General features: G+C 37.0%; 2 protein-coding genes across 3 annotated transcripts in view; one reads left to right on the top strand and one right to left on the bottom strand.

The window, feature by feature from the left end:
• LOC130072068 (regulating synaptic membrane exocytosis protein 1-like) overlaps window positions 1-1,885 on the bottom strand; it is a 99,917-nt gene extending 98,032 nt beyond the window's left edge. For both annotated transcript variants that reach the window (XM_056236965.1, XM_056236968.1), the window contains exon 1: window positions 1,257-1,885. In XM_056236965.1, the coding sequence (XP_056092940.1) occupies window positions 1,257-1,423 (167 nt within the window). In that variant the 5' untranslated portion in view covers window positions 1,424-1,885. The remainder of the gene's footprint in view (window positions 1-1,256) is intronic.
• A 1,285-nt stretch (window positions 1,886-3,170) lies between these two features.
• asrgl1 (asparaginase and isoaspartyl peptidase 1) lies at window positions 3,171-9,237 on the top strand. Its single transcript, XM_056237004.1, has 7 exons — window positions 3,171-3,296; window positions 4,569-4,761; window positions 4,867-5,009; window positions 5,275-5,429; window positions 6,232-6,353; window positions 6,939-7,049; window positions 8,996-9,237. The coding sequence occupies exons 2-7, from the start codon at window positions 4,575-4,577 to the stop codon at window positions 9,208-9,210; spliced, it is 933 nt and encodes a 310-aa protein (XP_056092979.1). The 5' UTR covers window positions 3,171-3,296; window positions 4,569-4,574; the 3' UTR covers window positions 9,211-9,237.
• The last annotated feature ends 4,819 nt before the right edge of the window (window positions 9,238-14,056 follow it).

The raw sequence follows: 14,056 nt of genomic DNA, 5'->3' as shown, positions 1-14,056 counted from the left end.
CTGAAACTGTATATCATTTGACCCGTACTACCCATTTGAAAACGATGCATTTATCTTGACGATTTAGTGACAAAGATACACAAGGGCTGAGAAATTAAATAATTGCATAATAATTTCCTATGAGAAATATTGGACAAGGAGTGGTTAAGTTATTGATTGTAGCTGCTCAGTAAACCAATTTGAGATGCATAAATCTGATTTCAAATCTCAAGGTGGCCAACAACTAATGTAATATGAGCAATGATGGCCTTTAAATGGCAGGTGGACAGGAAGCCAAGAAACATCTCCACACTCACCATAACAACACTGGTGAACCACAATTCAGAATAAATCTTTATAATCCATTCTACATGTAAATTCCTGACAAGTGCCTGTCATATATCAGATCTCTTCAGATGGTATTTTTTCTAGTTTTCACATGAAGTATATGGTCCCTATTGTAATTAGTTATTCTCAAACACACTTTGAGCTGAATTCTTTGTATGAAAGATGCTGTACAAATAGTTATTATTAAGAGGATACTATTATTAAGAGGATCTAATAAGAAACGAAAAGATTAAACAGACAAGGAAAACACAAAGATGACTACTGCCTTTACCCAAGCTGTAAGTGGTGCTCACACTACAATCAGTGAAGATTTCAATGAATGGGTTAAGGATCCTGACGGTCATGATGACGAGGCACGGAAATATTGTCGTGACCAGGCAGGAATCCTGACACTGGTGGTGAATAGTGCAGAAAAAACGTTCACTAACCTATTGAAAAATATTGGTCAAATAAATAATAATGTGGCATGACACATGTGCTGCCTGAAATTAATCCATCACCCAGTGAGGTGTAAAACAACAGGGTGTATCGATTTGTAGATATTTAGTTCTTGCATGTCGACACACCCCTCTCTATTTACCAGCTACACCTGCGACCATTCACCTGGCTGTTCATTGCAATTCATCACACATAGAACAAGCTTGTTTCATAGTGATGTGTATAATACACACATAGCAGTGCTCATCCATGACAAGTGTCCATAAGGTTGGAAAAAGTGGACATGGCCAGACTCACCCACCCACTCTTAAAACACACACACACACACACACACACACACTGGAGCTCAGGTGCAGGCGTACAGCCTGATGGCTTTATTAGTAGGCTATGGCAAACAGATGCACCTACAGAAACCATCACAAGCTGTTTGCCTTTTAGTCTCCAGAAGCAGCACGAATACTACAGGCTCCCTATAAAGCGTGATGTCTTACTTGAGCATGGCCTCATCCTTCTCCTCTTCCTCCTTCTGCCGAAGCATCACAGCCATGATAATTTTCCTCTCCTCCTCGGTGAGGTGACTGAGGTCCGGTAGATCGGGCATGGAGCTCTGCGTTGTGGGTGGGCGAGGGCCACCGCGGGGCCCCACCGAGGCGGACATATTTTACCCCTGTATGATCGGTGCACAATCCCAGCTATGTAAACCGCTATTCAGGCCATAGTCCGATGGCTTATCTGCGGTTGTCGCGAGCGTGGCGAACCGTTCATCGTTGCGGCAGGCACCCACGGTTGTGCTTCTCTTCCTATACGGCTTTTTCTTCTGTTTCTCTCCCCCCCACCCCCCGCCCGCCCGCCTGCCTCTCCCCTCCAGGTCCAGTTAAGGGTAGTCCATATCTGATCCGCGGGATAAGTGCGAGTCGACGAGGGGGGTCTTGCGCTTGTTGATGAAGCCGCCTCGGAGCTCGGGCTCTCGGGTGGGATGATGGGAGCAAAAGGCGGAGTCCGCGCGGCGCTCGCTCTGTTTACCGAGCTCGCGCTGCTGCTGATGCTGCCGCTGTCAGGGAGACGGAATAGTCAATGGGACCGCAGCCCCTCAAGCGCGCGCACGCCTCCTCGAGACGGCCGCGCGCATCTCATTTGAGAATGGGGGCTCACTGCACGCGCGCACAGCATCCTATTTTCGCTCTCCAATCATAGCGCGCTGATGACGCGCATCATCCACCAGCAGCAGACGCTTTGAGATTCACCATGAGATTAACAACAGCGCGTTGCTTGCAAGTAGGCTACAAGTCGTGTAAATTCAGGACGCAACAGACGAGTGTCTAAAATTTAGCTAATAATGCACACTTAGAAACACATAGTAAATTGGGACAACTGGGACACTTAAGCTAATTATTTTTATGGTTAATTTATATTCTTTAAAACCTTTTTAGTTCACACTGCCCTAGAATGGGATGGCAATTGGGTTTAGTTCTGGCATTATTTCAGGGAGTGAAACATGACACATTTGCGCAACAATCACGTAATGTAAAATGACACTACATTCTGTGACAAAATGTGAGGGTAATTTGTGACTGTGATTTAGTTTTTATATGGAATATAACAATGAATAAAATAAATTGAATTATTTTCATACAATGCATGTAGGACATTTCATTCGAACACATTATATTTGTACCATCATAAAACCACAGTTCATAACCTGAGCAACTGTATTGAGTTAAAAGTTGTTGTAGGTCTATTAAAAAAGATTGTACACTTTAAAATACGATTGTTGCAATCAGCTATCACAACTTAAAATTTTGAATAACTTCTCTGGGTTGAACTTGAATAATTATCCATGTTTCCAGTTTAATAGAATTTTTAATTTCAAGTTGACTAAACTTGCATGAACACTTTTTTATTATTATTATTAATACAACATATTTTTACAGTGCGGTGTCCCACTTTGACACTAGAGATGTGAACATATTTTAAACAACTTATTAATAAATAATTATTATTTGGTTAATCAGATGCTGCCCATTAATATGGGTAGGCTAGCTGTTAACAACAATCTTCAAAGTCTCCAAAGTCGCTGTGTGAGTAAAAATATATATAGTTTAGGACATAGTTTATACATTAAAAAAAACAGACCTTTCAAATTGTCTGTATTAAAGCTAAAGATGTATTTAATCTGACTGTGTTCACATATGGAATGACTTCCTCAGTTCCTTGAAGGCCACAGCCCTGCAGTTTAGCTTCAATCCTAATTAATGCACCTGATCCAGCTAATCAGGCCTTTAGGCTTATTTGAAAACTACAAGAATGTGTGTTGAAGCAGAACTAAACTCTGCAGGCCTGTGGCCCCTCAGGGACCGAATTTTGCACACCTGAGGTGATGGTCATGAGAGGACTTTTATTTTGGTGTTTTCTCTGTAGCAGCCATGGCGGATATTTTCTCGTGACACAATCTGCAGCTTCCATGGCTTTCAATACACTTCTGCGATCTTTGATTTTTATGTTCCTGTCGATAATCTGGCGAGGAACCCTTGGTAAATATCATTTTAATGTTATGCATGTGGGCACGTGCACGTGGTACAGAATGACAAAAACGCTCCATTTGGATTTGTTGATCTGTTGACAGTTTAAAAAAAAAATTACATTCTCCTTGGACTTTATGTGACGATGGTAACGTTATGTCAGTTTGGGTGATAACAACCTGTAAACTAAATTATTAACGCATTTCGACAAGGCATTGTAAATTAACTTAAAATAGCCGGATTGCACACTGAAATGCAGTAGCCTACCTGTGGACAGATTTATTGTGATAGTAAATGATTTAAAAACCACTGACTTCTACTTACTGTAAGTAAATGTGTATGACATCTGGTCTAATAGTCATACAGTTTAGCCATGTGCAACGTAAATAATAGCTAAATATTATGTGTGTTGTGAAGCTGGTTTGTTAGGTCAAACAACGATCATACTGAAAAATGATATTCAAACCAACAGAACGATTGCGAGTGTTATTGCTTAAGTTAGTTAAACACACAAGTTAATATAGAGTAGCCTAAGTTAGCATACATTTTATTTTTGTTCCGCCTAAAGTACTTTTTTTTTTTTTTTTTTTTTTTTTTTTTTTTAATATAACGTTACATACAAATACCAATCCAAACAAATATAACAAACTTAAGTTTTACAACAACAACAAAAAATAAACGAATAAAAATACATTTAAAATATAATAATTGAATAAAACAGATTGCAGTAAAGTTTTATTTTTATTAACTTCAACTCTTCAGCTACAATAATTGTATAACCAGATTTTTTGTTATCAATACATAGTCAAAAATTAGACATTTAAACATAAAGAACTTAAAACATGGTTTAGAGTTACTTTTGCTTTTATGTAAATTAAATGTACCATATAAAATCATAATATCCGCAAAAAATATTTTTGATTCAAAATATAAAAGAACATCTTTACAAGTTATAATAACCAAATATATGCTATAAAGAATTTTTAAATGTAATTCTTCTTGAATCATGTGCCGAAAGTAGTTCTAAACAAAGTCAGCAGAATTTAATGACGTATATCTGACTGAAACGGTCCAGTAAACCCGTAATCAGAAAAGAGATGTCATTGCAAGAATAGGAAGTTACTTTGATTAAAGATTACTAAGGCACATGAATTAAAAAACAATAATGATGTGCACAGATAAATCATTGTTAATAAATACTGCAATATTCCATAGAAAATTGATTTCATGGTGACGTTAAGGATTGTGCTATGCCAAGAATATTTGCCATTTATGTATTTGTAGACAGATATGCTGCCTGTAGTGGTGGTGCATGGAGGTGCTGGTCATATTCCTAAAGAAAGAGTTGAACTCTCTACTATCGGTGTGAAAGAGGCAGCCAGGACTGGGTATGCCATCCTCCAGAAGGGTGGAAGTGCCATGGATGCTGTGGTTGAAGCAGTGACCTTCATGGAGAACAACCCAAGATTCAATGCAGGTACTCATAATATGCATGTTTAATTCATTTAATATATTTCATGCCTAATACTTAATTCTACATCCAGAATAAGTAGAAAACTTGGGTAATGCCCGTATGTCATAGGTCGGGGGTCAGTGTTAAATGTGAAGGGGGAAGTAGAGATGGATGCAATTGTGATGGATGGCAAGTCACTAGCTAGCGGGGCTGTGTCAGCAGTCCGAAGAGTGGCTAACCCTGTGCAACTGGCCAGGCTTGTCATGGAGAAGGTATTCTTGTAAAATTCATCATATACTTGTATTCCCAAAATACTGTACATGACCACCATGGGAGATTTAGTTTTGAGTAATCTACAGTTACCAAGATTCAAAAATGAAAAGTGATACACAGCACACAATAATTAAGGAATACTAGGCTATATGCTATCAACTGCTTTTTGCATACATTGAATACAACCATTAGATGATTTTAGAACACTTTACATTTCAAATAGGGAAATTAAATATGTAAATGATGTCTGTCCTCTCTCTGGAGACCAACCACTTGTGTCTGACAGCCGAAGGGGCCTCTAAGTTTGCCAGAAGCATGGGTGTACCGGAAGTGCCTGAGGAGTCATTGATCACAGACTATGCCAAGATGCGCTGGAAGAAGAACCTGGAGCCAGATGCCAACCCTGTGGAATGCCAAATGTAAAGCTTTTATGTAATGAAAACTGGTACAAAGTGCTGACATAATGTTTTTGGCATAAGATGTCTAATGTCTAGAACTTCTACTAAGAAAAAAAGTCGCAACAATAGTTAAAGGGATTGTTCACCCTAAAATGAAAATTCTTTCATCATTTACCTTCATGTTGCTTCAAACCTGTGACTTTCTTGCTTGCTTGTAATATCCATATTATGTCAACACAAGCACACATACATACCGTACATATGTGTCCATTGAAAAAGAAAAATGTTAGAGGAAAGTCAGTGGTTTGCATGGTATTTTGTGCATTCATTTAAAAGGTACATTATATACAAAGTTTTGTCATGAAACTCTAGAAGGTGTTTCTCAAGGGGGCTTAGTCCTCAGTGAGAATGTGTAACAAGAGACCATTGCCTAAATGGTGCCATTTTGTAAATTAAATATAGTAAGTCAAAAGTAGCCTACAACTTAAATTGGTACCAAGCTAATACAAACATTTTATAAATTATATAATGATACCAGTCTTGCTGCAGAACAGTTCAAATCAGTACACGTGTAGGCAATAGTCAGTATTGTCAGTAGCAAGTCCCGTATTTGCTCTGCAGCAGCAACAATAATAAACAGCAGAAGAGTAGCAGATCACTCCTAAAGTTGTCATGACAGAAATTAATTAGAAATTTTGTAATTGTTTATTGACTTTATCTAATTTCTTTCTTTATTTCTAGTCAGCTATTCCTTTGCCACCACTTAGTAGGCCATTTTGTTTGTGTGTGTTTTTAAAGCCATTTTTTTGTGCGTGTGTTTCAGGGGCAAGATGGGAACAGTAGGTGCAGTAGCTGTGGACATAGACGGAAACATTGCTTGTGCTACATCCACTGGTGGAATGGTTAATAAAATGGAGGGTCGTGTGGGAGACACGCCGTGTGTTGGTAAATCCAAACCTGCTGCTTTGTAGTGTATGTAAGGGGTGTTGAGTTCTAGTTTACAAAGTTGGGAGGAATCAGCCTACAATTGCTTACTTATTGCTGTTTCTGTATATTGAGCTGAAATAGAAGAAAATATTTAAATTGTTGAAAAATTGCACCTTTAATTTGACTAAACCTAAGCAGCTAGTGTGACAGGGATTGAACTTTGACCTTTGGACATGCAGTAATGTAGGTAAATTTCAGCTGCTCATGAGAGCTTGTTGCCTGCTGAGTTAATATTCAAACCACAGATTTAATCCCTAGCTCAGCACAGGACCCTCCACATACATTCTCTCAGGACACACTTTAACCTGTGGGAATCACACACACACACTAGTTAATGATAGATAAAAGAGCTGCTATTGTCTGCTTAATAAGTAAATAAACAAAAATGAAAAAGACAGATGCTTTATTCTCGGTTATGCAGTGATTATTATCAGGGTTTGCCTCAAATAGGTGGATGGTTATCTGGAGCAACAGGTTTGCTGAGTGTGTGTGTGTGTAGGAAAGATCTCTCTCAAGATCTTTGTTTCTATCTCTAATTCTCAGGATGTGGTGGCTATGCAGATAACAAGATTGGGGCTGTCTCACCCACAGGACATGGGGAAGCCATTATGAAGGTCACTCTGTCCAGACTGGTTCTCTTTCACATGGAGCAAGGCATGTGTTACAAGATCAGCACAACCTATTTAGCATAAACAAACAAAGCTTTGGGATATTTTTCACAAACAGAATTACCATAGTTTTTACACGAGTATTTATTTTAACTATGAACAGACTTTTCACTATCTGTAATACTTGATTCTGATTGGTCAGTTGTATTAGGCGGTCAATTTTATTTATAATGTCTGCTAAACTGTATACACTTCCGTTCAAAAGTTTGGGATCAGTACTATTTAAAACAATGAATGAATATTTTTTTTTCTGCAAGGACACATTAAATTGATCGAAAGTGACGATAAAGACATTTATAATGTTATAAAATGTATCCATTTCAAATAAATGCTGTTCTTTTGATCTTTTTATATTTATTAGCAAATCCTGAAAAAATATTATCATGGATTCCCCAAAGATATTAAGCAACACAACTGTTTTCAACATTGATAAAAATGTAAAATAAAAAAAAAATGGTTAGTTTGAATTGTAATATTATTTCACAATATTGCTGTTTTTACTGTATTTTTTGATCAAATAAATGCATCCTTGGTGATAAGAGATTTCCTTCAAAAACATGTACCTCAACTTTTAAACGGTAGTGTATTTCATAATTGTCTATGGCAATAGTGAAATGCATTTCATGTCTCCCATATTATTGCTTTTTTCATATTAGCACAAGTTATAAAAGCTGAGTATCAAAACAAATGATTTCGAAATGTATTTTAAAATAATCTTGAAGAACTTTGGTAATCATTTTAATATACAGTACTTGGTAAGCATGAAGCTCAGGAGTCCACAAGACACTTTTTTTTTTTTAATTACTAGGAACTTGTGAGAGACAGCTAGAGCTGGATTGGAGGGAACTTAAAATTAGACAAAGACGCGTAAGATTGTAATTAAAAAGGTTAATTTAAAACTAGTTTAATACTAGAAAAAGTAACTGGAACTACAGATCAATAATACATAACTGTGCACAAGTGTAAGAGCTTTGCATAAGGATGGGGTCAAAATAGACCTGTCTGGGTTTATTTTGCGATAATCCCTGTCCTATAGTACATAATACTAGACACATTTATCGTAATATATAAAGAAAAGTTAAACTAGCCATATGGCCAACTGATATCTCTCTTCCTGTGTACTGTGCACTTGTAATCAGCAGTTTTAGTATTTTTACGGCATGGCATCTATAAATGTCACATCTTGGACCATAAGTCAATCTGCATTGTAATACTGATTTAGAAGCAACAGGTATATTGACATGAGCTCAAATGGACTGTTCGCATGTGTTCATGAATAGCTGTGAGAATGATTGCTAGCAGCATTTTAGCCAGTGAATAAACAGCTTGAATTACTTCAGCTACACATTAACTGAGATCGAGGGCCTCATTAAGATGCTTGACCTCAAGTCTGTTTAGGTAAACATTGCTCACTTCATGGGTCTGAGCAAAACCAATTTGAGCCAGTCTTTTATGGTGTGTTTCGTAAAACCTCCTCCAGCACCACTTGCAATGAGTAGACGCATGGAAGTCAGTGGTGTAGAGCTGTCTGAGCAGTAAAGTGAAGATTAACCAGTCTGTACATCCTCAAAAGGACATTTCATATAACAGGGCCTCTTTTTATCCAGCCAGTATCTTTTGTAGTATGAGTTAGCCTTTGTTTTCTGTTGAGGTGATTTGAGTGTGCATGCTTTTGCCTTGTGTGTGTGGAAACACAACGGCAAGTATTTTGCTGATCTCGCCTTTTTTTTATATGTGTTAAATGGGCGGAGTGTTGATAAGATTTATTTAGTCTCACCTGAGATCCATTCCATAGCAATTAAACCATTTTCATGATCACCTTCCTTATCGTGCACTTTATGGTCACCTACATCTGGCATCTGGATCTGGAATGATAATACAATGCACTAGCTTGATAATATAGTTAAGTGTGTATTCTTCTATGTTCTCTAGGGAAAACACCAGAGGAAGCGAGTGACCTGGCTCTTGCGTATATGAAGGAGCGGGTGGAGGGTCTCGGCGGGGTGGTGGTGGTAGATCCCAAAGGGACCTGGGCAGCTCGCTTCAGCAGTTTACAGATGTCATGGGCCGCTGCCCAGCAGGGTGAACTCCACTTTGGGCTGTACCATGGTGAAGACTTTGTAGAGCCTGTACAAGAGCACACATAATGAACACATGCACACGCACACACACACATATATATATATATATATATATATATATATATATATATATATATATATATATATATATATATATATATATATATATATATATATATATATATATATATATAAAATATATGTATGTATATTATGTTTATTATATTTTTACAATCAGTATTGAATAGAAAGGGAAATATGTAAATCAGTGTTAGTGTAAATGCATACATTCCTCATAGCAGTGATATTGTGCATCTATTAAGCGTTTTGAAGTTGATCATCTTTACACTTAACAGTAAAGCAATGTAAGTCTTACACAGATTGTTTGAAAAGAAAACAAATCAGTATTATAACACTCCTTATTAGTCTTAGTGTAACTGTCCCAAGTGGTAGTACTGCATGTTCTCCACTTGATGGAGATAGATTATGTTCTTTGGAGTCAAGTGAGTGAAATTTAAGGTGCAGTTCACATTTAATAATAATTTACAAAATAGTAGAGATAAAAAGTGTTTTACATGTACTGTAAATGACACTTAAGAAAGTCAGAATATCTTAAAAAAATAAATTACCAGACTATTTTTTTGAAGAATAGAAATCATGATTCATTCCTGAAGTAGTTGAGTGTGTCTTTTTCTTCAAAAGACTAAAAGAGAAAGCAACTTATTAAATCAGCACAAATTTTTTTTAACCTATAAATAATTTTGACATGTAAATAAACAATGCAGCAGTTCATAATCTTTTGTGAGAAAGTGTGCACCAGAAGAAACTTTGTAACATGTTTTAAATGGTGTGTTGGAATCATCACACCATTTATACTGATTCTTTTGGAAGGTGAAAACATGCAGAAAATAAACTTGTTGGTGTGGGTCACTTGTGTGCTATTTTAAGTTGACAGCCCAGATACAGATAACATCAGTTCTGTTGTTTTCATGTACAGTATAGTGAGGTGACGTGGCCCTTATGACAGTTTAAGTACACAAGCTCCTGCTTATTGTGTCAACACGTAGGCCAGCTTGCAAGTTCCCAACTGTGAATTGTCTTCATAATAATCTAAAACCCAAAAACCAGTTTTTCTGCCCTCGGCGGTCAGTTTGTGTTCAAAATATTCCACATGGGAGCATGCAAACCAACATCAACTTTTGTCCTCTCAAAGACATGACCGACAAGTCATGACCTCTCTGTCCTTTTGTGTATTATTTAACTCTTAAATGGGCAGGAACTTAAAAAAATATTGTATTTATTAAGTATATATCAAATAATAAAATGTTAAGTTGTACATAAAAATACAGTTTATCATCAGGTTTAAAGTTTGAATCTTCTATGAAAATAGTGTAAGAAATAGCAGCATTTACCTCAAGGTCAGTGACCTTCGTGGGGCATGGTGCCATGATATATTTAGATAAAGACGGTGAGTTGATGCCACAATTTTTATTCCAATTTACTTAACCTAAGAAGTTGCATAGACCTTTCTATATTTTTCACTGAAATTTTGTCTACTTACTCACTGTCCCTCCAGAATAACGGGATGGTTAAAGTGTATTTTTAATAAAATAAAATAAACATCCAAGCATTTCGGATGGCTTGTTGATTTTTTTTAAGTGGCTTTGATTGTCAATATATACAATCCATTGATTTTGATTATATCAGCATATACAATGCACTGTTGAAAAAAGCAAACAGATATCCAGAGAGATTTTAAACAGAAATAAAAGTATCCAAGCATATATGGTTTGGTACAGAATCAGTTGCAATGTGTCCATTTTGAATTAACCTATGTAAATCCATTCATAATAGCAGATTTGTGATACACGTAAAAATGCTCAAATAGATATGGAAAAAATAATAATAAGAAGAAGAAAACTGAAAAGTACTGCGGTCAAGAGGTCATTCAGTGATTGTAATAGCTGGCACCATCATGGATGAAAGCGCTTCGCCTGTTGATTGGTCAGGACTCGACAGCGATGACAGAAAAGGGGCGGGCCGAAGCGCAGGAATCCGCATAGAAAAAGTCAGGAGTGACAGATTGCCCGGAGTGGGTGACAGCTTTACAGTGCGCTCGAACGAAGAAGTCAAGCAGCCTTACAGCTAAGCTTACAGTTGCCATCTTACAAAGCTTTATTATAGACTCTAACGCCGTATCTACACTGTAAAAGAGCGATGCGACGCTATAAAACTAACGAAACCACTATAATATTAAGTAGATTATAACGGTCGCTTTCTATTTTTGTCGCGTCGCGTGCGGTAATTACGCACTTGTGGCGGTTCCCAACAGTTTATGCAAATACATTCTAACGTTACATGTCTGCTTTGACCAAGAACCTTAAATGACGTGAGGACGGGGTTTTTTGTGAAGTTGAAGACATGATAAAGTCATTATGAAGACGACGAACGCGGCGATTATCAGTCGAAGTAGAAGACATCCTTTCTGGACATTTATGCATTTTCTCACTAGGCATTTTTGCTGTCACCGCTGGAGGAAAAGTCACGGACATCTGCGAAGAAGTTTGTGTAAAAAAGTTCCTCGGACGGATCTTTCTTAGAAATACATACATTCTGACTTTAACTTTGGTGAGTGTTCAGTTAATTTTCTGCATTAGCCTAAGTGTCTCTATTTAATTAATAAAGAAATTCTGCATGGCACTGACTGCACAGCTGTGTCCAGGAAATGGCTCAGTAAAGAAAAAAAAAAGTTATGAAATGGTGAAGCACAATATAGCCTAACTTATTCATTTAATCAATGTATGAGACAGGAGATTAATATCAACACTGTTATTTGCCTGTAAGCACAAGGCCACAGGTAATCACTTGATGGTTGCTGATTATCAACACCACAGGCATATTGTAAGTATTTCAATAATAGAATAAAGGTACATAACCAAGTAATCAATATTATAGTTTTCCGGTTTCTGTATGTTTTATCTCATCTGCCATTCAAGCTATTGTGTGGTGTTAACAAGCAACTCGCACACTAAAAGCCGGCCTGGAGCGGTGTGTATGAGTGGAGCAGAGTCGGTCAGAGTATTCCGTGTCCGGGTTTTCCATTTTCTGCACAGTAGTGAGAGAAACCCAATCAGAGAGATCAGCGGGCGCGCGCGAGAAAACATGACGCTCTGACTTTCAATAACATCTGCTCTGTTCAGAACTTTCTTATACTGTCTATGGTTCAGAACTCCGCTTTCATAGTCTTTAGTCATGGCAGACGCCATATTGAATTTTATACTGTATTAGGGATAGACCATAATGTACGTAGGCTACTGTATAAAGGTAAATACAGTGTAGCCTACTTCTTTTCCTCACATCCTCGTTTTTATCCCTTAAAATCAAATATGGCACTACCCTGACTATTTGAGAGAGAGAAACACAGATGCTCTAGCTTTAAAATTAAAATAAAAAGCAAGAGGCCCCTAACTACCTAGAAATCTGCTCGGGAATATGCCATGAACACACAGGTGATATTAGCACATTTAGAAGGCAGCTTTGTCAGTCAAATTTAATTTGATCGTTTGTTAATTAAACATATGTAATATGTTATAAGTGAAATTGTATTAATTATTATATTTGAATAGGTTTATGGAAATATTTTAAATATAAATGTAGTTAGCTCGGCGAAGACGCCTTTATCCAAAGCAGTTAATTAATTTAATTTAATTTAATTAGATTTTTTTTTTGTCATGTGTGCTTTTAAGTCTCATTGCACCAAGAACGATAACTATAGGCTAATGATTTAAAAAAAAATCATGCTTTTTTCTTTTGTCAAATCAACTTAGATAATTTATGGGGTTTAGATAAAAATATTTTAAGTTTCTGTTGGTTAAACCAATCTCCATTGTATTAACTCAGTTATGTCTCACTGCAGTTAGGCCTATGTCGTCTTCTGCTTTGAATGCTTATGGATCCTGATTTTCTGTCAGTGTTTTTATCCGTTCATCGTGAAAAACATCAGCTGGAAAAAACATTCTGAAAGCGATTCTAGCCACAATATTGTTCCACTGTGTCGTTAATTGTTAGGCATAGAGTTGTGATGTGGACTTCTTTATAGAATTGTAACGATTATTGAAACGTTGTTGTTATAATTATCATTATAGTTATCATTGTTGGTGTGAATGGATGTTTTTTCTTTGAACAGTTGCAAGAATATGTAGGCCAGCATTTCCTTTTTATCTTACTGTCACATCAGTGCCACACTTTACTTATTTTCTATGCATCAGTGAAATAGCCTATCAAAAGTAACCTTGCTCATTCATTACTGCACAAAGATGATTTGAAAATCAGATTTTGTGTTGGCATTGTAGTTGGGTGAGTTGGCATGAGGCAATGGAGGACAATGTGTCGAGACCCATTCATTAAACCCTTCATAATTGCATTTAACATGTTAAGTAAGTCTTTTTCATCTTCGTTCCATGTCTGTTTTATCACTTCTAATTCAGTGACGCAAAACAGCCGGTAGAGTGTAAGTGTCGGGTGGCATGACTTCCTGTTGACCTCTAAAAGTTAGCGAACTTAGCGTTTTCTGTTAATCAGTGTTCTGGTGACACAGATGACTTGTTCTCTTGCTGTGAGTTTCGTGCCTGGAATCAGCGAGCTGTGTTTAACTGCCCGTAGAGTGCAAAGAAGTGTGACCTTCAGCAAGGTCAGAGAGGCCTTCGCTCATCTGATTCAGCTTCGGGCAGTTTTGGGTTCCTGGAAAAAAATTAAATAAAGGAGAGAGAAAGTTAAAGCAATGCCAGTGAATGGAAACAAGTGATTCTGTGTGGAACAGGTAAAAAATCAATATGTTTTCTCACATATAAAGTGCATGCCATTAAAATAGAAATGGGACAGTGTTTTTTTGTTGTTGTTTTTTTGCGTTTAA

The sequence above is a fragment of the Rhinichthys klamathensis genome, unplaced genomic scaffold (assembly GCF_029890125.1).
Source record: "Rhinichthys klamathensis goyatoka isolate OS25496 unplaced genomic scaffold, OSU_Roscu_1.1 h1tg000474l_1, whole genome shotgun sequence".
NCBI lineage: Eukaryota > Metazoa > Chordata > Actinopteri > Cypriniformes > Leuciscidae > Rhinichthys > Rhinichthys klamathensis.
This window is presented reverse-complemented; position numbering and strand designations above follow the sequence as displayed.

Coding starts and splice junctions, on each gene's coding strand:
- asrgl1 (XM_056237004.1), top strand. CDS start 4,575: ATGCTGCCTGTAGTGGTGGTGCATGGAGGTGCTGGTCATATTCCTAAA. Junction 5,010..5,274: donor CCAGGCTTGTCATGGAGAAG/GTATTCTTGTAA, acceptor CTCTCTCTGGAG/ACCAACCACTTGTGTCTGAC. Junction 5,430..6,231: donor AACCCTGTGGAATGCCAAAT/GTAAAGCTTTTA, acceptor CGTGTGTTTCAG/GGGCAAGATGGGAACAGTAG.